At 61.6% G+C, this 22474-nt stretch overlaps 1 protein-coding gene and 1 long non-coding RNA gene across 4 annotated transcripts; both read left to right on the plus strand.

Moving 5' to 3' along the window:
- Window positions 1-60: 60 nt before the first annotated feature.
- On the plus strand, window positions 61-4409 carry LOC144369262 (uncharacterized). Its single transcript, XR_013428735.1, has 2 exons — window positions 61-1931; window positions 3036-4409. It is a non-coding gene; the product is annotated as an uncharacterized LOC144369262 (long non-coding RNA).
- Window positions 4410-6029: 1620 nt separating this feature from the next.
- Fzr1 (fizzy and cell division cycle 20 related 1) lies at window positions 6030-22409 on the plus strand. Of its 3 annotated transcripts, XM_078033455.1 has the most exons (14): window positions 6030-6231; window positions 15866-15970; window positions 16391-16516; window positions 16625-16688; window positions 16767-16894; window positions 17425-17507; window positions 17787-17970; window positions 18190-18255; window positions 18875-18977; window positions 19064-19248; window positions 19484-19717; window positions 20119-20223; window positions 21082-21174; window positions 21253-22409. In XM_078033455.1, exons 2-14 carry the CDS (start codon window positions 15902-15904, stop codon window positions 21292-21294), a joined length of 1482 nt encoding a protein of 493 aa, XP_077889581.1. In that variant the 5' UTR covers window positions 6030-6231; window positions 15866-15901; the 3' UTR covers window positions 21295-22409. The 3 variants fall into 3 exon arrangements, 1 of the variants encoding a protein (XP_077889581.1); XR_013431310.1 differs by lacking the exons at window positions 6030-6231; window positions 21253-22409 and adding an exon at window positions 20586-20690 and having other exon boundaries at window positions 21082-21160; XR_002484718.3 differs by lacking the exons at window positions 6030-6231; window positions 21253-22409 and adding an exon at window positions 20590-20690 and having other exon boundaries at window positions 21082-21160.
- The last annotated feature ends 65 nt before the right edge of the window (window positions 22410-22474 follow it).

The following is a 22474-nucleotide window of genomic DNA, read 5'->3' on the forward strand; positions in this document are numbered from 1 at the left end:
TGACCAATGGTGGGAGGCTGGAACCCCGGGAGGGAGGGAGGGACCGGCAAGAGGAAGTGACCCCGTGGTTCATTCATTCGTGGGCTTAGTAACTCGTGCTCGCCGAGGACCCGCCTGCCGCCTTCGCCTTCCGAAGCCGCGCAGTGCTGTCGTCCGAGTGTGCACGGCCGGGTGGCGACACCCGCCCAGGAGAAAGGGGAAGCGCGGCCAGGGCCCAGGGCGGGCATCCCAGCGCCGACCCGCCAGGCAGAGTCCCAGGAAAGACCCGGCTGCACGGGAAGGGGAGCCGGGGATCTGGTTGGAAGCAGAGAGAGTCCTGCCAGGCTGGGGGGCAGCTCCGTGGGGGAGCCCGTGCCCGGCACGGGCAGGGTCCTGGGTTCAGGTTCACCCCAGCAGGCAGGGGTCGGGGATCCTGTCAAGGATGAGGACAGCTTTGTCAGGAGTTACTGGAAGGTTGCCGCAGCCATGAAACCCACTCCACCCTCGCCCTGGAACTGTCGGATCCGCTCACGTCACTCATTGTTTCCCTTTTTTGTTTTTATTTTTGCAGTTCTGGACATGGATGGAACCCAGGGCCTCACACTGGGTAGGCAGGTGCTCTACCACTGTGCCACGCCCGGTCTGGCGAAGTGGCCCAGACTGGCTTTGAACTTGCAAATCTCTGGTTCTGCCTCCCTAGGACCTAGGATTACAAGCTGTACCACTGCACCGGGCTCAGCAAATGCCTTTATTTCTATCTGTGTAAAATATTTATATATGATTATATATATTTAGATTTACTTTAGTTGTGGATGGACACGATGTCTTTATTTTTATGTGGTGCTGAGGATCGAGCCCAGTGCCTCACACGTGCCAGGCAAGCGCTCTGCCACTGAGCCACAACCCCAGCCCCTCAGCAAATGCTTTTTAAGCAGAAGCCAGAGAGCAAAGATTTCACACACAATCTCTAGTACAGGGAGGCTGAGGTAGTAGGATGGGACGTTGGAGGCCAGTCTCAGCAACTTATCAAGGTCCTAAGTAACTTTTTTTTTTTTTAAAGAGTGAGAGAGGAGAGAGAGAATTTTTTTTTAATATTTATTCTTTAGTTCTCGGCGGACACAACATCTTTGTTGGTATGTGGTGCTGAGGATCGAACCCGGGCCACATACATGCCAGGCAAGCGCACTACTGCTTGAGCCACATCCCCAGCCCGGCCCTAAGTAATTTAACAAGACCCTGACTCAAAAAAAATAAAAAATTTTTAAAAAATAAAAGGATTGGGGTGTGTCGTGGTTAATCACCCTAGGTTCAATACCCAGAAACCATAAACTATTAATAATAGTTATAATAATAATAATAATAATGTGGGCAGGGAGCCAAGCATGGTGGCACACACCTGTAATCCCAGCTACTTGGGGGTGGGGGGAGTGAGGAAAGAGAATGGCAAGTTCAAGGTCAGCCAGGCAACTTAGCAAGACCTTGTCTCAGAAATAAAAGGGGCTGGGCTGGGGGTGTGAACTCAATGGTAAAACACTTATCTATCATATGAAAGGCCCTAGGTTCAATCCCCATTTCTGCAATTTAAAATGTATAGGGAGAGAGGGGTAGGATGGGGCCAGGGGCTGGGGAACATCATCCAGTGGTAGAGCGGGATGCCTGGCATGTGTAAGGCCCTCAGATCCAGTGTTGCAAGAAATCCACACAAACATATAGGTATCCGTGTATATATACGTATAAACATGCGTGTGCGCGCACACCACACGGGCAATTCATGAAAACTATTCCACACACAGCAAAGCAGAGTGCAGTCACTTTGACGGGCCAACTGCTGTTTTAAGACAACGCTGATTCAAGATGAGCAGAAACTCCTATGTACAAGGCACAGCCCTGGACGCCAAAGACACGGAAGGAAGCAGATGCCATCACTGGCTTCATGAAACCCACTTCCCGAGGTGGTGCTGCCTCCCACGTCAAAGGAGACTCTAGATAACCAGCTTTGGGGCCGCCTGCGGGCGCTCCCCAGGACCCCGCCCCCCAGTCCCACTGTGGCTCAGGCTGAGGTTTACTGAGTCTTCTAGAAGGCCAGACGCTGTGCCCACAGGGCAGAGTGCCAGGTGTGAGGGCCCCAGGAGGCTCTGCGGGAGGAGATAGGCCCAGGGGTACAGGAAACCGATATCAGAAGCCACACCCAAAACAAGGCTTGTGTAAGTCTGAGAACTTGGTGTCTGGGCCCTGCAGACACACCTGTGTGTAACTGATACCAAAGAGGAGCCCAGGCACCTGTGTTCCCCCCTCTGCCTTCACCCCAGTGTGGGGGCGAGAGGCTAGGCCTCCTGCCACAAGGAGGGCCGTTGAACTAGCAGGAAAATCGTCTTATTCAAAGCCAGCTTCGAAGGAAGGTAGAGGAGACATTTTTGCCTCAAATCCCCATCTTCAGAAAACTCCAGGGACAGGGAACTTTTTCTAAGAGGAAAGCAGCGGAAGAGCCGGAAACGCGGGCAGGTTCAGTTAGCCAGGCCAGCAGCGTGGCGTCCTGGCTTCTGGGGAGTCCCCTCTGTGCGAGGAGGCCTCCGCTCCCAGTAAGAGGCAGCTTAGAAGTTAAAGCAATCTGGAGCTTCCACTTCCCAGGGGCTGCTCCGGAGGCTACAGAAAAACCAGTTATCAGGAAGTTGCCCTGAATTTTAGAGGGTGTCTGCAGGGTCCTGGCAGCCAGAAGTCCCTGATGGAGGTGTCAGCGGGGCCAGCCTCTCTCCTGGCTCTGGGGAGGGTCCTTCCTGGTAACTGGCAGTCCGTGGGGCTCCTCAGCTTGTGGCCTGTCCTCTCATGGCCAATTTTTTCAAAAAGGTATAGTGCGCCTGGGTGGTTCGGGGAGTTCTCCAGGTTGCACCTTAGCTGACGTGCTGATGCCTTGGTGGGGCAGGGAGCCCTCGCTGACCAGAAGCATCTCTCTTGAGCCTGGTACTGGTTTGAGGAAAGAGCAATCAGGGCTGGTCAGGGGGAAGATGGTCACTAACAAGCTGCTCGGTGCCACATTTTTTCTTTCTTTTGTGTGCTAGGGATGGAACCGAAGTCCTTTTGAAGTAGGACAGAAGAAATTAGAAGAAAAAACCAGGTAGACAGGACCCAGAAGGAGCGACAGGGAGCCAGGCTGTGGGTCCGAAGGGCTGCCTGTCACTCCCGGATTCCTGGGAAATCCGTGACTCTGCCTATGCGGAGCTCATCCACCCCAGAACATAGAAGCAGCAAAGAGAGGACGTTTTAAGAAATCTATAGCTTAGGAGACCTTCCATTCCTATCTACGGATCAGATAACAGACCATGTCAGCCTCAGGATCTCCGAGTGACCAGACCCATGTCACCCACACAGCTTCCCGTGCCCACCCCTCCCTAAGATTGCTTTGAAGAGGAGACCTTGGGACCTCTGGGGACCTCTCCCTCTGGAGATGGCCGTATCCAACCTGGAGGACGCATCTGCTTCCTACACAAGCCTCTCTCCATGCCCAGGGCTGGCAAGCGCTGGAATTCTTTTCTGTCACATGAGCCAAGGGCCCCATTGAGCCTGAATCAGTTCTCTGCTCTCTCCAGGAACTTCACCCTTCTCCTGGGCCACCTCTTCTCCAGTGACACTTGTACTCACTGAGTGCAGGCTGCACGCTAAATTATGCTCTGGCCCCTGGCCCATGTGCTGGGATCCTGTCTGTGCCAGGCACTGTCCCGGACCTCCCAGAACTGATGGAGGATATAGTCTACATCTTCACCAGCCAGCATGGTGGCCCCTAACTAGTTGGTGCCAAACTGAATTTGTAGTTTTCAAAATTTAAGCAATTTAGGGGCTGGGGATATAGCTCAGATGGGAGAGTGCTTGCCTTGCCTTCGCAAAGCCCTGGGTTCAATCCACAGCACCACAAAAAATAACAATAAAAAAATAAAAATTTAAGCAATTTAAATTTAGAGGAGGGGCTGGGGATGTGGCTCAGTCGGTAGCGTGCTCGTCTGGCATGCGTGCGGCCCGGGTTCGATCTCCAGCACCACATACCAACAAAGATGTTGTGTCCGCCGAGAACTAAAAAATAAATATTGAAAATTTCTCTCTCTCTCTCTCTCCTCTCTTACTCTCTCTTTAAAAAAATAAATAAATAAATAAATAAATAAATGTAGAGGAAATAAAGCTGATACTTTGATTCAGTGCTCGGAAAACTTCTAAGCCTGTTTGAAATACCTGGCAATGCAAACCTGTTTTTTCCCACCTGTAAAATGTAAAAAGAGATCAAGGATTTCTGATGCAAATTAGCATCAAGAGGGGGATGTAATATGCACTGGATCCTAAGACTGGATTTGACAAAAATTACATAGAATACCCCATTAATAATAGTTGAGTTTGATTACATGTTGAAACAAAAATATTTTTAATAAAACAGTACTTAATTAAAATGAATTCTGCCAGAATTTTTGTTTTACATGTGGCTACTAGGAAATTTAAGTTCCCAGATGGATCATGTTCCATATGCTGAGTGACTGCGCCAGATCCTATGGTGGCTGTGGAGCTCATGGGAATCAGACAGATGTGCATTTGTATAATACACATCATTTCACACCACAAGGAAAAAAGTAGAAATCAGGTACCGTGGTGTCTGCTCTCCTTGCAGGATTCTGCCCAAATGCAGGGAGTCTTGGGGAATGGTGGAGGGACTCCCACCTCCCAGGAGATTCCACACCCATGCACACACACTGAGCCAACTTTCAGGAGCAGTAAAATGACTCCTCAATTTGCCATGTCTGAATGGGTCATTATCCTTTCACCAGTTGAAGGACATCTGGGTTGTTTACACATTTTGACTACCGTGAAAAAGGCCACCATGAATATTTGTATAGAAGTTTGTTTTATGAAGTGCTTGGAATTGAACCCAGGGCTTCGCCCATTTTAAATTTGAGACAGGGTCTTGCTAAATTGCCCAGGCTGGTCTTGAACTTGGGATCCTCCTGCCTCAGCCTCCAGAATATGGGTGTGGCCACATACCAGCTGGAGTGGATGTGTGTTTATCTCTCTGGTGTACATACCTAGGAGCATCATTGCTGTCATGTGGTATTTCTGTTTAACTTTTGAGGAACTGCCCAAAACTGTTTTTCCCATCGGCTTGCACCATTTTACCACCTCACCAGCAGCGTAGGAGGGTTCCTATTTCTCCACATCTTTGCCAACATTCATTAGCTTTCCTTTTTCGTCTGTTCAGATTTGTTTTGTTTTGAATCCAAGCCAGCCTAGTGGGCAGGAAGTACTATCTCTGCGCGGCTTTGATTTGCATTTCCTGATGACTGAAGGTGCTGAGCATCTTTACATGCACGTGTTGTTCATTTGCATGACCTCTTTGGAGAACTGTCTATTCAGATCCTTGCTCCCCAACCCGGCTATTTTATGCGGTGCTGGGGATGGAACCTAGGGTCTGGAGCATGCTAGGAAAGGGCTCCACACTGACCCACACCCCAGGTCCAACCTTTGCCCATTTTTTTGTGCAGGGAATTTAAAATGCTCTTGTTGTTTCGACGGCCAGGGCTCTCCATCGGGCTTGCTCCTGCTGTTGGATGAGGGCTGGGAGGACACTTCGTGGGAGCCAAGCGCTTGTTGAATGACGGTCTCCGCAGTGAGTTTCTTGGTGGTGGGTCCCCTCTGCCTTATTACGCGGCGTGACCGCCTCACGAAGGTGTAAGCCTGCCTCTGCGGTCTACCATTTGTGGGTCCACCACTCGGGGTTCAATTCTGCAACCATCCCGTAATAGCAGCCACGCCCTCCACTGAGCAGAGACCTTTTCCCCTTCTCCGCGCAGACTCAGCTCTCCGCCCGCCTCATCCGGCCGCGGTTGCCCTTGGCAACGCGTGGCGCCTCGCTTCCTGTATTGATTCGAATAGCGAGGGACGTCACGTCCTCCCGAGATGCTCCACGCGCGCAGGCGCAGCCTCGCGGGGTGGGCGTGGCGTGGCAGGTTGAGGGCGGGGCGGCAGCACGCAGCGCGCCGGCGTGGGGGCGGGGCGGCCGCGCGGGGGCGCGCGCGGCGGGGCGGGCGCGCGCGGCGGAGGGAGGGAGCCGGGAGGCCGCGGAGCAGCGAGCGCCGCCATATTAGGCACCGCGGAGCCCGGGAACCCGTCAGCGGCGGCCGCGGCCGGGCCTGGCGGAGCTGCGGGGGCCGGAGGCGGGTGCGGCACGGCGCCGGGAGAGACGGGGCCGGCGGGAGCCAGCGGGCGACGGGAGCGAGCCAGGTGAGGCGGCCGGGTGGGGGGACCCGCCCCCCGGGCTCCAGGCGGCGGTGGGGTCGGCCGCGACCCCCAAACGCGGCGGACGGCCGGGCCGCCACCCCTGCGCAGCTCGGGCCCCTACTGGAGCTCGGCGCCCTCGTCGCCCCCCAGGTGCGCCGGGCCGGTGACCTCAGCATCCCACCGCGGTCCCAGCCCCGAGCCGAGCGCCCGCCGCTCAGCCCTGGGCGGCCCCCGGCGGCACCTGCAGGACGGACCTCGCTGTCCCCGCGGGCAGCGCCGCAAGTGTCAGGCCGAGCGCCGCCCCGGAGCCGCGGGGTCCCGTCCTGCCCGGCCTCTCCCCCGGCAGCCCCACGCCCTCCTGGCCGGTCGCTCTCTCCGGCCTGTCACCCGCCGACCCTCCCAGCCCTGTCGCTTCCCTTTTAAACCGCCCACCCCGCGGCGGAGCCTGCCGCGACGCCCTCCCGCAATAAAAAACAGCAGGAGACCCGGAAACGACCCGACCCTGGGGTGCTGGGACCCTGGTCTCCACAGGGACACAAAATTACCCAGGGGACAAAGTTTGAATGCTTTCATGTCCCCATCCCACCCGTCCCCTCGGATTTCTCATCCCCCATCCTCCGAGCCCCGCGGCCAACGTCAGTGACCCCTCAGCACCTGGCTTTCCCATTTCAGCAGTGACCCTACCCCAACCAGAGGCAGCCTATCTCTGCCCAGTCCCCCATCTGAACCTGCATCCTGCCTGGCCACCTCGGACCTCCTGCATGCCCCCCACTCCCAGCCCTTTCCCCAGCTAAAGCCCATGGACCACCCCCTTCAAGACCTGTCCCTGACCGGAAGCCTGAGACCCACCCACTTCAGATGCCTAAACCTGTTTGGTTTTCCCTGATTTCTGCACCCAAAACTCATGCCCTGAATCAGGGCACTTCTCTGGCTGGGAAGCAGATCCCCCCACCCTAGTCCACTGATGACCTCACCCTCTGGCTGGGGAGGCTGCACCCCCCACCTTCTCACCCAACTTTGAATGAGCACGATTTGCCTAATGGAAACTCATCCAGGCAGAACACACACTGCCCCCTGGGCCTGGGTCCTGGAGGACAGACTTTGACGTGAGGGAGGTCGGGAGGTATGTCTTGTGGGTGGGGGCTTGATGCACCCCCACTGGAGGCTCATGGCTGATGGCCCCTGAGGGCCATGCTGGAGGAGCAGGGTGCTTCCAGAAGGTATCCAAGGCTGATAATCATGCAGAATTTCTTAGGAGCCGCTGGGCCCCTGTCGCGGGTGCTGTCTGTTTTGGTAGTGCTGGGTTGTTGCAGGTGTGCAGGGCGCCATGGGGGGAGCAGCTGGGCTGCAGGGGTTTTGTAAGGCACAGGCTTCCCCGGAGAACTGAGCTGTGGTCTTCACTCCTGCTCCCAGGGTGACTCTTGGCTGGTGGCAGTTTCTCAGCAGTGTGTGCTGGTCGCTCCTGTGACTGTTCCTCAGTGAAACCTGGGGACTCGTGTGGGCGAGGGGGTAGTGATTGTTTGGGGGTAGGGACAGGAGTACCCAGAGGCAGTGGAGAAGCCTGGGAGGGCTTCCAAGAGGGTTCTGTGTAGCTGCTCAAACCACTGTCTCTATTTCAGCAGGAAATGTCACGCTGTTTACTAGTCACTGGGGCTCTTGGTGTGTTGGGCTTTGTGTATGGGACACATCCAGGTTTGGGGGCCTAGAGTGGGGTTAGTTGGCCTTTCCCTCTGGGTTATTTAGAGGGATGAATATCCAAAGCCAATCTGCTTGGTGGGCTGATCCTGGGGCTCCTGGGAAAGGGACTTGGATTTTGGGAACTGAGGCCCACAGCGCCCTCATCTGCCTTCTGGTAGAGTTGAGCCAGTTCGGGGAGTTACCTGTGCTTGTCTGAACTGGGCGAGGGGTCCTGGGATGGAGTGGGTGGGAGCCAGGGACTCTGCTTAGCACCCTGCAGTGCCCAGAACACTGCACCCCCAAGAATGACCCAGCACTGTGCCCACAGTGCTGGGGGAGGCCCCACAGGGAGTCCAGGTGGAGCCTGTGGCGTGACTGTCTGGTCTCCACTCCGTCCCCAGTGGGGCTGTGTCCTGAGCAGGCTGCAGTGCCCAAGCACATACCGGAGTGGAGGGACTGTGGGTGTCCTGGGCCCCTGCTGGAGGGCTCATAGGGCTTATGTGGCCTCCCTCCTTTTCTGTCCCCAGCAACTCCCTGGGGTTCCTACTGACCTCCTGCTTCCAGAGCGACCCCTGACTATCCTGCCCACACCTCCTTTTGCCCTGCAGAACCTGCCCTGGGGACCTGGACAGGGTGTGCTGTGGTGAGGGCTGGGGCAAGCCCAGAGCAGAGGCCCCCCACATGGGCATTCCTGCCCTAATGACCTCGGCAGGTCACTTCCCTTCCTGGTCTCTTCACCTGGGGAAGGAGACCCAGGTGGCCTCCCCTGCAGTGCCCCATCCGGCCGTCAGGTAGTCCTGCTCGCTGGCTGCACACCCTCAGGGTGGTCTCTGGAGCGAGCCGTGTCTGTTCCCTGACCTGGCTCTCCTTCGGTTCCCTTCACTTCCCTTTTAAGATTTTGTTTGTTTTTTTAGTTTTTGGCTGGTGACAGCGGTGTGCACACAGTTCTCACGCCACGCCACTCGCAATAGACTCGCACGGTTTGGGTTTTATATATTTGCCAAGCTGTGTGGCTGTCACCACTGTCCACTTCTAGGACCATCACCCCAAGGGAAGCCTGTCCCACGAGCAGTCACCCCGTCCCTCCCTGGTCCCCAGCACCCACAGATCCTTTTCCTGTCTCTGGACTCGCTTACCAAGATAGTCACACAGCGCCACCTTGTCGTCTGGTCCTCCCCGAGCATCATGCCCTCGAGGCCCGTCCACGCTGCAGAATCTTGCTCCTGCCATGGCTGAGTAGTCCTCCAGGTGTGGCTGGACCGCGCTCCGCATCTTCTCCTTCCCAGGCCTTCCCCACCTTCGTGATGCTGCACCAAGGGACACCAGACAGTCCTGAGGGTGCCGGTGCCTGTCAGGTCTGGGCTGTTCTGGCCTGGAGCGGGTGGAGACAGCCCGTCACCAAGCAGGCCCGCCCTGCCACGCTGGGATGGAAAGGCCACCTGAGCACCCAGGTTCCTTCCTGTGGCCCTTCCTTGGACCTGCAGGTGGGCACTGCGATGGCCCTCGACAAGGGAGAGTGACTGATGCTCTGAGCTGCTGGAGCAGGGGGTGTTTGCCTTGTGGGTGCTGCAGACCCAGACCGGGGGTCACCACGTCAGCCTGGGTGGGTGCTGGGTGGTGCGAGAAGGCCACAGAAGGTGTTCCAGGTGCCCTGCGTCACCCTTTTCTACCTGGAGCAGCAGTTCTCTCGGGGTGGCCTGGGGGGGCAGGGCCCCCTGGCTGGGGACGGTGGGGCAGCAGCTCAAGCCAGTGGCGAGAGCTCTGCTGGGCCGAGAGTTCTCACTGGGGCAGGGTGGGTGTAGTCACGTGAGCTCGAGAGTGAGTGGGCACAGGGGTGGCTGAAGGCCTGGGCACAGCCTCCCTGGAGGGCGCCTGCCTCTGAGGGTTCCCACTGGAGCCTGAGGCTGGGGCAGCCCTCCTGGGTTCCGGGCCTGGCCGTGTCTTGGCTGCCTTGTCTGAAGGGCCCCTGGCTGTTCTTGTCCCCCGTGGCCGAGGCCCCGACTTTGGCAGGTCTCACTGTGCGGTTCAGCTGTCAGCGGCCAGGGCTGAGTTCTGGTCCAGCCGCTGCCCCATGTCATCAGCCGCCTGCCTGTGGGACTGACCACCCACCGGGGAGCCCTGTTGCTCTGTACTTGGCGCCCTCCCCAGCGTGGGCATCACGGGGGCTGTCACTGGATGGTAGGATGGCCTCCAGGTACCTGCCTGCCACACAGCTGCCTGCATTGGGCAGATAGAAGGGCAGGAAGCAGGCCGGACCTGTCATGTGCCTGTCATTGAGCCTGTGGCTAGCCGTCACTTGCTTCCTGGGCACCTCTGTGTCAGGCTGCTGAGTGCTTCGCAGGCCTTGTGCCCTGTCCCACAGCTGTGCTGGCAGGAGGGGGTACCCCCACCTGAGAAGAAGAAACCAAGGTGCCAGGAGGCGTCCAAAGCCTTGAGGCCTGTAAGGGTTGAGGTGGCCCAGAGCCGGAGCTGGCTATCCAAAGCCCAGGTCTTTCCCTTTAGAATGTCACCAGGGCATGTGATTCACGGGAGGGAGAGGCAGGGAGGTTACAAGGTGGTTCCTGTGCTCCAGGGGTTCGCTGGCCAGGCTGCGTGGGGTGGACAGCATGGGTTGCCCGTGGCCCTGGGCTCTGCAGGGAGCATCCTCGGTTGCTTGCACAGTGGCTCCTGATCAGCATGCAACTGAGAGGCCAGAGGGGGTGAGAGGAGCAGGTGAGGGGGCACGGTGATGCTGGGGCAGGCCTGCTATGCAAGGCTCCAGGAGGCAGGGGAGACCGGCTCACGAGACCCCTCCTGTGTGCACAGGTGCCACTGACTCATGCCCTGCCAGCTCCGTCCTTCTGTCTTTGGAGGTGGGTTTTAGCTGTAAGTGGACACAGTATTCTTATTTTTATGTGTGTGTTCTTGTGTGGTGCAGAGGGTGGAACCCGGTGCCTCACATGTGCCAGCTGAGTGCTCTGCCACTGAGCCCTAGCCTTACCTGTCTGCGGGCTCTTTCTATCTGAAACTTCTCGCCCAGCCCCGTAGAGGATGGCTGGCTGCAGACCACAGGCCCCGGCTGCCCTGGCTGCCCAGCCTGGTCTCTTAACCTCCTGGGAGGCAGGGCTCGCCTGGGGAGGCTGCTGGAAGTCTGGGGATGCCTGGGACTGTGCTGGGTCTCCTGGTTCTTGTGTCTGGATGCCCTAGATACAGCACTTTGCCTCTGAATCTCTGCCCTCGGCCATTTGTCACCTTGGTCTTCCATTGGATGGTTCCAGCTGGAGCCCGACTGCAGAGGTCCCAGCGGTTCTCTTACTGTGGAGTCCTGGGTGTCTCGACCCCTAGAGCGGCCTTGTCTGGGGCCCAGAGGGTGAGCACAGGGGCGAGTGCCAGCTCAGGGCCCGGCTCCTCCACCCCTGCTGCCAGCCCCACCCAGTCACAGGGTAGCACTGGGCCTGCTGCAGGACTCTCGTGAGGACAGAATTAAGAAAGAGCATGCAGAGTCTGCCGTCTGTTGGTGGCTGGGGCAGGGCCCAGGTCACACAGGCATCCAGGAGGCTGGTCCGGGGCTCTTGGGGCTGGCAGGTGCCAGTCTGCAAATACCTGTTGGTTGGCTGCTGCTCTTGAAGGCTAGAGGCACCCTTATCCAGGGTGATTCTGCCCCAGGAGGCACTGGTGATGTCTGGGGGCATATGTGCTCGTCACTCCTGGAGGAGCCCCTGGCCTGGAGTGGCGGAGGCCTGGGACACCTCCTCATGGCCTGCCTGCCCAGGGCCCCGCCCCAGAGAACAGCCGGCCCTGTGTCTACAGTGCTTTGGGGACACTGGCCTAACCATGTCAGAGGCAGTCACAGCCAGACCCCAGTCAGCTGCTGATGCGGGTGACAGAGGTCCCTCATTACAGGAGCAGGCCTTTCCTTTGTTCCTCGAAGAGCTTTAAAATGTGAAAAGAGTAGGGACCAGTTTTTCAAGATGAGCAGGACTGGAAGGAGTCAGAGTTTGGCCCAGGCCCTGTGACCAGACTGCTCTGCTCCTGGAGATGCCTGTTGGTCAGCAGAGGTCCTCAGAGCCGCCCCTGCCAGGGGAGGCCCAGCCCTGCAGCAGCCCTGACTGCTCTGGCCGACCCTGGAGCCTCAGGTGGAGCCTGGAGATGGCGCCCTGGCTCCTGCCCATGCAGGGGCGTGGCCTAGCTTCCTGAACTGAAATCTGGTACCCTGTCCCTTCTCATACAGGAGAGAGCTCTCTGGGACCACACTGGCTTCAGGGGGCAGAAGGACCTAAGTAGGGCACAGGCTGCCCTCAGGCCACTTGGTCCTTGCTGGCCTAAGTGCCAGCCTGCTCACTCCCTGTGGTCTCAAAAGCAGATCTGGCCGTGGCCTGGCCCTGGAGCAAGGTCTTGCCTCAGCCCTGTGGACACCTGTCTGGTTCTCGGGCTGGGGTCTCCTGGGCACTACAGAGTGCTGGACAGCATCCTGGCCTCCACCTGCTCCATGCTGGGGCACTCCGCCCCGCCCAGCAGTGACAGCCACAAGCCTTCGTGGACACCACCCCGCATCCCCTGGGGCACAGTGGCCAGGGCAGGAACTCCTGGGTACAGCGAAGGGGAGCTGCCTTTGCTGCACACCTGCTGAGGGGCGCCTAGAGCACCCACGGCTGCGGAGGGCTCCCCGAGCGGACCCTGGCTGCGCGTCACTGGCTCACGTACTCCCAGAGGAGCAGGTGGGAGCGCGGAAACAGAAGGCGCGTGTCAGGGGAGCAGAGGCCTCCTGGTCTTTATTCTGGGGGACTCTGGTGAGCAGGTGGGTGACACAGTGGCCCTGACCAGCAGGGGACGGGCAGCGGGATCTCAGGCAGCAGCCTCCCCAGGGGGCACACCCTGGGCTGGCCCCGTGGGGCTCCCCGCAGGCCTGTGGGAGGCCCATTCCTCGTGCTGCTGGGCTCTGTACTGAGTCCCTCGATGCCGTGGTGTCCAAGCCCAGCGGTCTCTCGTTCTCGGTGGCAGTTCATTCTGATCGTTCTCCCCCGACATTTCACTGTGAACTTCCAGCCCCGAGTGAGGAGGCCCTGAGGCACAGTCTGGCACCCTGGCCTGCCTGGCACCCCAACCTGCCTGGCACCCTGGCCTGCCTGGCACCCTGGCCTGCCTGGCTGAGGGGTGGGTTGGTTTGAACAGCTGACGCGGCCATGTGACTCCAAACTCAGGAAGTAAAAGTGGCGGCAGGTTAGCTGGAACTTCCTTCCCCTGACCCGCCTCATCCCTCCCCAGGCCCAGCCTCTGCTCCAGGTCCTCCACCCCCCCCACCCCCCACCCCCCCGCAGGCCGGTGGCCTGGCTCCTGCAGAAGAGCTGCCCCTGTGCTCCCAGGCGGCCAGAGTTTCCAAGGATGAGTTCTTAGAAGGGATGGTGCCTCCCTGTGGCCTCGTCTGTGAGCACCAGATCGCCCTCTTAAAGCTCAGCTCCGCCAGCTGTGCGCTCCGCACACAGGCGCGCTCCTTGGCTTCGAGGCTGCGGTGAGCACAGGTGTCTTTCTGAGAATGATTTGCTCAGGCCCTTTGCCAGTTTGGTCCCCCCTCTGAGGGGGACAGTTTCCTGGTTTGGCAGGGGGTGGAACCCAGGGCCTGGCACACTGGGCAGGCCTCCACCCGAGCCACACCCAGCCGTGTTGGTCACGCTGCGTGATAAGGTGCCTCACGGCAGATGCCCCCGGCTCCTTCTCTGGAGGCTTCCAGCCGTGCAGGTGAGCTGGGGCCTCACAGGAGGCAGCCCCGTGGTTCTGCAGCAGCTCCCACAAGTCCAGAATCCTCCAGGGCTGAATCCAGGTGTGGCAGGCCTTGCCCACGGTGGAGAGACTCAGGAGGGTGATGAGCCGCCACCCGCTGTCAGCTGCTCTGTGTGTCCAGCCCACTGAGAGCCGGGATTGCATTGAGCCACAGGAGCTTGTCCTGGTGTTCATGGGGCAGAAGCCAGTCACCGGGAGTCGCAGCTGCTTCAGGAGGCTTAGCTGGAGGGGGAGGGGCTGGCCCTGCAGCTTGGCAGCCCCCCTCCCAGCAAGCAGGAGACTGATGTCGGCCAGGACGAGGACCCCGGGGCTCAGGCCTCGGGAGCCAGCCCAGCCCTTGGTGTGACGGGCCAAGCACAAGTCTGTGCCCACGCTTGGTCTTGGTGGTCTCACCTACAAGAGGGCGGCTCAGTTAGGAGACCCTGCAGAGGGTACAAGATGGGACCCGGGTCTCAGTCGGGCGGGGGCTACGGTCTGCATGCTGTGGGCTCTGCCTTGGGGTTGCTGGGTCCGCCAGGGAGCGCGGGTGCCCTGGCCAGTGGGAGAGGGCGTGGGAAATGGGGGTGCAGACCCACCTCCACCTCAGACACCAGCCGAGGCAGCCGGGCATGTGCCCACAGCGGCACTGAGCCAGCGTGGCCTGTTCCTCAGGAGTCTTCCTCCTCCCCTGCCTGTCTGTGGATCTGGTGGCCCTGGGAACCTCCTGTGATGGCATCACCTGGCCTTGGGCCTTTTGGCACTGGCTCATTGCCCTGAGCACCATGCCCTTAGAGCCGTGCTGTGCCGGTCACGGCATGTGTGGGGGATTCTGTCCATGGCTGGGTGGCACTCCAGCCGAGGTGTGGGCCACGCTCCGGGTGCCGGTCTTCACCTGGATCTGCATTTCCCTTCTCGCGGGGTGTGTCTAGGCGGTCACTGGGTCACATCGCGTTGAGCGTGACAGCTTCAGTTTAGGAAGAGGAGGACGTTGTGAAGGTGGACGGTGGTGAGGGCTGGCCACAACCTGAGTGTGCACCGGGAGTGGTCAGGACGGTGAATTTCAGGTCTTACTGTCACAGTTGTTAAAGCCACGCGTTGGTGTCACTGTGGTGCTCCTGGAGGAATTTGTTGGTTTTGTTTTTAGGGATTTTTTTGTGGGGGTCGCTAAGTTGCTGAGGCTGGCTTTGTACTCACAACCCTCCTGCCTCAGCCTCCCGAGGTATGCGCCACCGCACCAGCTAGGATCTGTGCTTTAGAGCTTTTGGCTCTTGAGTGGGGCTTTGCTTTTTGACTTTCTGCATACCCAGCTGTCCACCCCAGGCCCCAGGCCGAGGAGACCAAGCAGCAGTGCTAGGATGGAGGAGGCAGGGGTTCCTGGGGCGCAGAGTGGGCAAACCAGGAAGAAGCGGCCGCCGCTGAGCCTGATCTGCTGCTGTGCAGAGGCAGCGCCCAGGTCCGGCAGGAGGCTTCTCTCACCCAGACACTGAGCACTTCTGCCTCACCTGCTCTCATGTGCATCACTGAGCACAGAAGCACCGTGGAGGCTCGGAGAAGTATGTGCAGCTGTGTGCCAATAAAGTTTTATTTACAAAAACAGGCGCTGCCCCTCTCCCGCCTTAGGCCACACCCTACTTCCCTCCCTAGAGGGCTCCTTGCTGGTGCACCGCTGACCTCAGCTTGCACATCACCCCTCAGAGAGGCCTCCCTGGGCTGGCTGTGCACACAGGACCCCTGTAGGGTACCGTGTGGTTGGGATCCGTCTTGGCCCCGGTCCCCATGTGCTGTCCCCTCGGTAATGTCTGCAGTGAGATGGAGCTCACTGACGCCACATGCACACAGCAGGCCAAGGCCTGGGGCTCCCGTGCCGTGTGGCAGGTCACAGAGGCCACCCTGCTCAGGGCAGGTCTTTGCTGAGCCACCTGCACCCTGCCAGCTCTCAGAGCCTCCAGAGCAGAGAGCCCTTCCCAAGCAGGCAAGGACCGAGGGCACAGAGCTGCCCCAGGGCAGCATGTGGGTGGAGGGTCTGCGGTGGCCTGGGGGCCTGGGGCCTTGCCAATGGGGGTTCCCGGAGGGCAGCCGGTCTGTCCCCATTCAGTGTTGCTCAGGCCTCCCGGACCCTAAGTTGTGGGAGCCAGTTCCACAGGCACTGGACACTTGGCTACTCCTCTCGTAACCCCCATGGGGGCTGCTGGCCCGGACTGACCTCCAGTCCTTCCCGCTTCAGGCTGACCTTGGCGTGCAGGCCCGGCCCTGCCCCACCATGGATCAGGACTATGAGCGGCGGCTGCTCCGTCAGATTGTCATCCAGAACGAGAACACGATGCCGTGTGTGAGTCCTGCCCCCTGTCTGTGCAGGGGGTCTCCATGGGGTGGGTTCAGGGGCCTGGGGACCCGTGGGGCCCCAAGCACATTCTTCACCAGGCTCCCTCTGCGGAGGCTGCTGGCCACTCTGGTCTTGCGCTCCCTTGGCAGGTGGCCTGGGTAGGGCCAGAGTACCCCAGTGCCCATGTCCGTCCCTGGACCTGGCAGAGGCCTGCTCTGGGACGCTTCTCCCCTCCTGTCCCTCGGCCTGAACCTCGGGCCAGCCCAGCACCTGATGACCTGGGCCCACCAGCAGGCTCCACCGTGTCAGCCGACAGACGCTTCCCGACCTTGGGGTCCTGAGAGGGTTCGTGAAAGGAGCTGTGGCAGCAGAGGCTGACCCGGGGCTCCTGGGTCTGGCTGAAGCAGTGTCCACCCGCCTCTCCAGGTCTCGGAGATGCGACGCACCCTGACGCCCGCCAGCTCCCCGGTGTCCTCCCCCAGCAAGCATGGGGACCGCTTCATCCCCTCGCGCGCCGGAGCCAACTGGAGCGTGAACTTCCACAGGATCAATGTGAGTGGCCCCAGGGGAGGGAGGCCGCCAGGGTCCACACGGCCTGCTGCCCAGCCTTCTCTGGCTGGACAAGCCAGACCCATGCCTCTCCCTCTCCTCCCCACGCAGGAAAACGACAAGTCTCCCAGCCAGAACCGCAAAGCCAAGGACGCCACCTCAGACAGCGGCAAAGGTAGGGCCCCGCCCGCCCCTTCGCCCGCCTGCCTGCCCGCGTCTGCCAGCCCTGGCCTCACTGTGCGGCTGCCCGCAGATGGCCTGGCCTACTCAGCCCTGCTGAAGAACGAGCTGCTGGGAGCTGGCATCGAGAAGGTGCAGGACCCGCAGACCGAGGACCGCAGGCTGCAGCCCTCCACGCCTGAGAAGAAGGGCCTCTTCACGGTGAGCTGCGCTGGCCACCCAGCCAGCAGGCCAGGTGCTGGGTCCTCCGTGGCAGCCAGGCTGAGGACCCAGCAGGTGGGCTGCAGGGGGCTGCACAGTGTCCAGGCCTCTGGTTCCTTCCCCACACCGGTCCCAAGCATCGTTCCAAATACCTGGGTCAGTGGGGCCCCTCCTGGGGGCCAGGTCGGGCTGTGGGTGGGTGCCCCAGCCGCACCCTGCCGTTCACCTCCTGAGCACACACGGCTGCGCGGACCCTGTGGCTGGTGCCTGGCCAGCAGCCTGCAGAGGCGGCCAGGGCCTCCTGCAGGAGCGCTGCACAGAGCCCCCCATTTGTCCTCTGGTGGGAGACTGTGGGCAGCAGCGTCAGGCAGGCCCGGCCAGGCACCTCCGCAGAAAGCAGTCCAGGTGCCCAGAGGCAAGGCTGCCCCGCCCAGAGCTGGGCTGCGCCGGGGTCACAGAGCACGCCTGGACGCCTGCCCGCTGGGGTGCCGAGTGCAGGTCGGGTTCTTGAGCGCCTGTGTCCCCCCCAGTATTCCCTCAGCACCAAGCGCGCCAGCCCCGAGGACGGCAACGACGTGTCCCCGTATTCCCTGTCTCCTGTCAGCAACAAGAGGTCAGCCCCGTCTCTGGGTGGGCTGTCCCTGGCGGTCCTGGAGGTTCCCAAGAGGGCCTGTCTTCCTGGGGCATGAGCCCAGCAGGGACCCCACAGCACTGGGTACAGCTGGGAGCCAGGGAGGGCGACCTGGGGACCTGGCTGCAGGCGTCCAGGGCTGCCTCAGCCACAGGGTGGACGTGGCCAGCAGCAGGCCCGGGGCTGGCGGGCGTGGTCGGCAGCTGTGCCGGGCAGGGCGCAGGCTGCTTGATGCTAAATGGCCGTCTCGGCTGTCTCCAGTCAGAAGTTGCTCCGGTCTCCGCGGAAGCCCACCCGCAAGATCTCCAAGATCCCCTTCAAGGTCCTGGATGCCCCCGAGCTGCAGGACGACTTCTACTTGAACCTGGTGGACTGGTCGTCCCTGAACGTGCTCAGTGTGGGGCTGGGGACCTGCGTGTACCTGTGGAGCGCCTGCACCAGCCAGGTGGGCCCGGGCAGAGGGCGGAGGAGGAGCTCTGCCCAGGGGAGCTGCCCTGCCTTGGCCCCTGCCACCCACACCTTCACCCTGTGGCCACGGCCGCTCTGCGGTCTCCCGCCCAGCTGTCCTTGGGCCTGTGCTGGCCTGTGTCCTCCCCACTCCAGGTTCGGTGCGCCCAGACCCTGACCACGGAGGACATGTGGTCTCACCCATCTCCTGTTGCAGGTGACCCGGCTCTGTGACCTCTCTGTGGAAGGGGACTCCGTGACCTCCGTGGGCTGGTCTGAGCGGGTGAGTCCAGAACCCGTCTTTCTCTGGAGAACCCTCAGGTGGCCCTGGGTGCGTCCCTGACCTGACCTGGGTGTGCTCCTGGTGGAGGGTGACAGAGACACATGCAGCCCTGGGACCCTGCTCAGAGTTCCTCCCCACAGGGCCCTGTGCAGGTGGCAGCAGCTCCTGCCCCTGCCCTGCCCCTGGCCGCACAAACCCCTCGGGGAAGCCGGGGCCCTGCCCAGCCCCAGCTGGCTCCAGTGTGCAGCCCCCAGCGCTCGAGGGGCCGCCCTGTGCCCCGCAGGCTGCCAGCAGCGCCTCCCCCTCCCGGGACTCCACGGGCCCAGCCAGCTGCTCCCCACGCTGCCAGTCGCCGGGGCCTGGGCTCAGCGTGGAGGTGCTGCTCTCTGTGAAGTCCCCACGTTGGAGTGCAGGTGTCCCATGTGTTGGGCCGATCGTCACACCCGAGTCCTGGGGTGCTCTGGGGGCTTTCCAGCCTCTGGCTGGTCACTCACAGTAGGGGGAGTCCGAGGCACCACCCCAGTCCCTGGAAAGAGGAGAACTGGGCGACCAGGTCCAGGCTGGCTCCCGTCCACAGGCTGGGCCTGACCCTGCCCTCTGCCCTTGCCCTTGCTCCCAGGGGAACCTGGTGGCCGTTGGCACACACAAGGGCTTCGTGCAGATCTGGGATGCCGCTGCGGGGAAGAAGCTGTCCATGCTGGAGGGCCACACGGCGCGCGTCGGTGAGGAGCCCGGGCCCTCCGCCCTCTCCCTTGGGGCCAGGCTTCCCGGCGGGCTGAGGCCCACTCTGCCTTCTGCCCGCCTCCAGGGGCCCTGGCCTGGAATGCTGACCAGCTGTCCTCCGGGAGCCGGGACCGAATGATCCTGCAGCGGGACATCCGCTCCCCACCCCTGCAGTCAGAGCGGCGGCTGCAGGGCCACCGGCAGGAGGTGTGCGGGCTCAAGTGGTCCACGGACCACCAGCTCCTCGCCTCAGGGGGCAATGACAACAAGGTAGGCACCGGCGCCCGCACCCCAGCCCCAGCTGCCCACCTGCTGCACGCTCTGCTCTGTGGGGACACTGGGACAGGAGGCCGGGTTCTGCTCCTGAAGTCCATCTGACTTGAGCAGGGTGACAGGGGTGTGCCCTGTGGCCCCCAAGGGAGGGCCTGGGGAGCAGGTACCACCTCTTTTCTGGGACTGGCCTTGGGGACATGTGCCTCGGGCTCACACAGCCACTGTTCCCCAGCTGCTGGTCTGGAACCATTCAAGCCTGAGCCCCGTGCAGCAGTACACCGAGCACCTGGCGGCCGTGAAGGCCATCGCCTGGTCCCCTCACCAGCACGGCCTGCTGGCCTCAGGAGGCGGCACGGCTGACCGCTGCATCCGCTTCTGGAACACGCTCACGGGGCAGCCACTGCAATGCGTGGACACGGGCTCCCAGGTGTGCAACCTGGCCTGGTCCAAGCACGCCAACGAGCTGGTGAGCGGGTAGCTACCGGGCAGGAGGGCGGGGCAGGGTGGGGACATGGGCCGGGCCTGAGCCTCTCCCTGCCAGACCAGCAGGGTGACTGGTCAGAGAGGCCGGCTGGCCAGGAGGCCCCGTGGCTGCCTCTGTGGGGAGAGGGTGGAGAAGGAAGCCTGGCACCCCCTGGGCACACTGACCCACGCCTGTCCATCCTTCCATGGGTGGAGGAGGGTTTGCAGTGGGCACAGAGGCAGGGGCTGCAGCGCCCTGGGATGGGGTCCTGTGGGACTCCTGCCACTGACTGCTGAGGCCCCCACACCCCGGGGCGACCGGGGGGCCAGTCCTCCTCCAGGCACCTCAGCCCTGGGCGCAGGAGCAGCCACCACGTCCTGGAGCCCAACCCAGCCCTCCCCTAGGTGAGCACCCACGGCTACTCTCAGAACCAGATCCTCGTGTGGAAGTACCCGTCCCTGACCCAGGTGGCCAAGCTCACGGGGCACTCCTACCGCGTCCTCTACCTGGTGAGTGCGTCCTCTCCGGGCTCTTCTCCTGGACCCATGGGAGGAGACTGGGGCCAGGCTGGCTCTGGTGGCAGGTCACGGGGGATGGTTGCTACGTCTTTGGCTGAGCCGCCTCGCCCACCTGGCCCTCCCGGCCACCTCCACCCCTTTACGGGTTTTGTTTCCCATGAGAAGCCAGCCAGGGACGGCCAGCGTCGGATAACTGGGGTCTCACAGCAGAGCCCTTTGACCACAGAGGGCAGGGCAGCTCCCCAGACCCCCTCGCGCTGTTTGCCGCGCTGGGCTGGCACCCAGGGCCTCGCACCTGCTAGGCAAGCACTCCACCCCTGAGCTACAGCCGGGCCTTTTTATTTTATTTTGAGACAGGGCCTCGCTAAGTTGCCCAGGCTGACCTCGAACTTGTGATCCTCCTGCCTCAGCCTCCCGAGTAGCTGGGATGACAGGCGTGGCCATTGCTCCGGGCCTCTGCAAGTTCTTTCCAGCAAAAAATGTTTTTGTGCTGGGCTGGGATGTAGCTCGTGGGTAGAGCGCTTGCTTGAGCATGTGCGAGGCCCAGGTCCACCCGTAGTGCCCTGCGCCAGGTTTAGTGCTTAAGGCGGCGTGTCCACCTGTGCACGTGTGTGCCCTTGCTCCTGGGCACTCGGCTGCCTGTCCTTGGGTTTCGATGCTCTGCCCCGCTCTTGCCCTGCGCGGCCTCTGGCCCTTGCCCTTCCTTCTGGCCTCCAAGGCTGGGCTCTGCCCCTGTGGCTCTGATGGCATCTGGCTGCCCATACCTGCTCCCAGCCTTGTGCCCCCAACTCGGTCCCTGGGCTGCCTGCGAAGACCCAAGGACATGGAGGGGTTCTGTCCTCTGCACAGGCAATGTCCCCTGATGGGGAGGCCATCGTCACTGGTGCTGGAGACGAAACCCTGCGGTTCTGGAATGTCTTTAGCAAAACCCGCTCAACCAAGGTATGGTGGGGTGGGGCTGCCTGGCCGGCCCGCAGCCTGTCCGAGCAGGCGGCGGCTCACAGGCTCCGTGTCCTGCAGGAGTCCGTGTCGGTGCTCAACCTCTTCACCCGGATCCGGTAGACCCAGCGGCAGGAGCATGCCCACGCCTCTGTCCAGGCAGAGACCCCTGCTCATCCGTTTGCATGGACCCTGCCGTCCCCCGCACACAGTCCGGAGGAAGCGGCCGGGTGGGCGGGAGCTGGGCCTGGAGACACCCTGGAGAGTCTAATTAAACGCCTGATTGTGAACCATGTCCACCAGTATTTGGGGCGGGGACCAGGGACCCTCAGGATGGGGGCTTCGTCTCCCTTCCCGAAGGCAGGAGTCTCCCTGCAGCCCTGAGACCCAGTCGGCACTCGGAGCAGGATGGACGCCTCTGGGACCCGCCCGCGTCTGTGCCTCGCTGGGGCCGCAGCTGTCCTGGAAGCACGTGCCCGTCTGCTGCCACTGCCTGCTGTGCTGACCTGCCAGCTGGACGCCAGGGCTGGCCAGTGGGGGCGGCCAGGAGGGAGGCCTGAGGCCACGCATCCAGCCAGAACTGCACCGCTCAGCCCGGCCTGAGGAGCCTGCAGCCACTGGGGCGTCTTTGCAGCCATCTGTGTCACCACCCGGCAGGGGCCTCAGCGGAGATGTCGGCAAGCACCGGCGTGGATCCGGCCGGGCCTGTGTCCAGGGAGAGCATCTGGGTGGACTCGTCCTCGGGACAGCTGCACTCCGCCATCGCCGTCCTCGCCTGCTGCCCGCGTCTTTCCGCCTGCGAGACTTGAATGTTTCTGTGCCTGCTGGGCGCGGGGGTCCCCAGAGGCTGCCTGGCCAGGGCTCAGGTGGCCGCGGTCATCTGCAGCGCCTCACCTCCTGGCCTTCCTACCCGGCCGCCGGCCGCCTGCCTCAAGGAGGCTAGAGAGGACAGGAGCAGGGACGCCCGGGCCACCAGCAGCACCCCTGGGCCTCCCCGACGCCGGAATCCTGCTCGTCGTCCTGCTGGCCGGGCACAGTGCCCTGCTCTCATCGCCCCCGAGCCCGCAGGATGGGTGTGGGTGGGCCAGAGCAGCCACCTTGTCCCCTTGTTGATGGGTCCTGGGCAGGTGGGGTTGGGCCTGGCGCAGCCAGGGAGGCCGCGCGGGCTGGGTGCGCGGAGGCTCCCTGCGCGGTGGCCGCTGGCCGTGTGCATGTGTATATATGTATTTGTGACTCTGCATCCGTTTTCTGTGTTCTGTCAGCAGCCCGGCTGGGGGGTGGACGGGAGGCCCGCCCTGCCGCC

This window comes from Ictidomys tridecemlineatus, chromosome 2 (assembly GCF_052094955.1).
Source record: "Ictidomys tridecemlineatus isolate mIctTri1 chromosome 2, mIctTri1.hap1, whole genome shotgun sequence".
NCBI lineage: Eukaryota > Metazoa > Chordata > Mammalia > Rodentia > Sciuridae > Ictidomys > Ictidomys tridecemlineatus.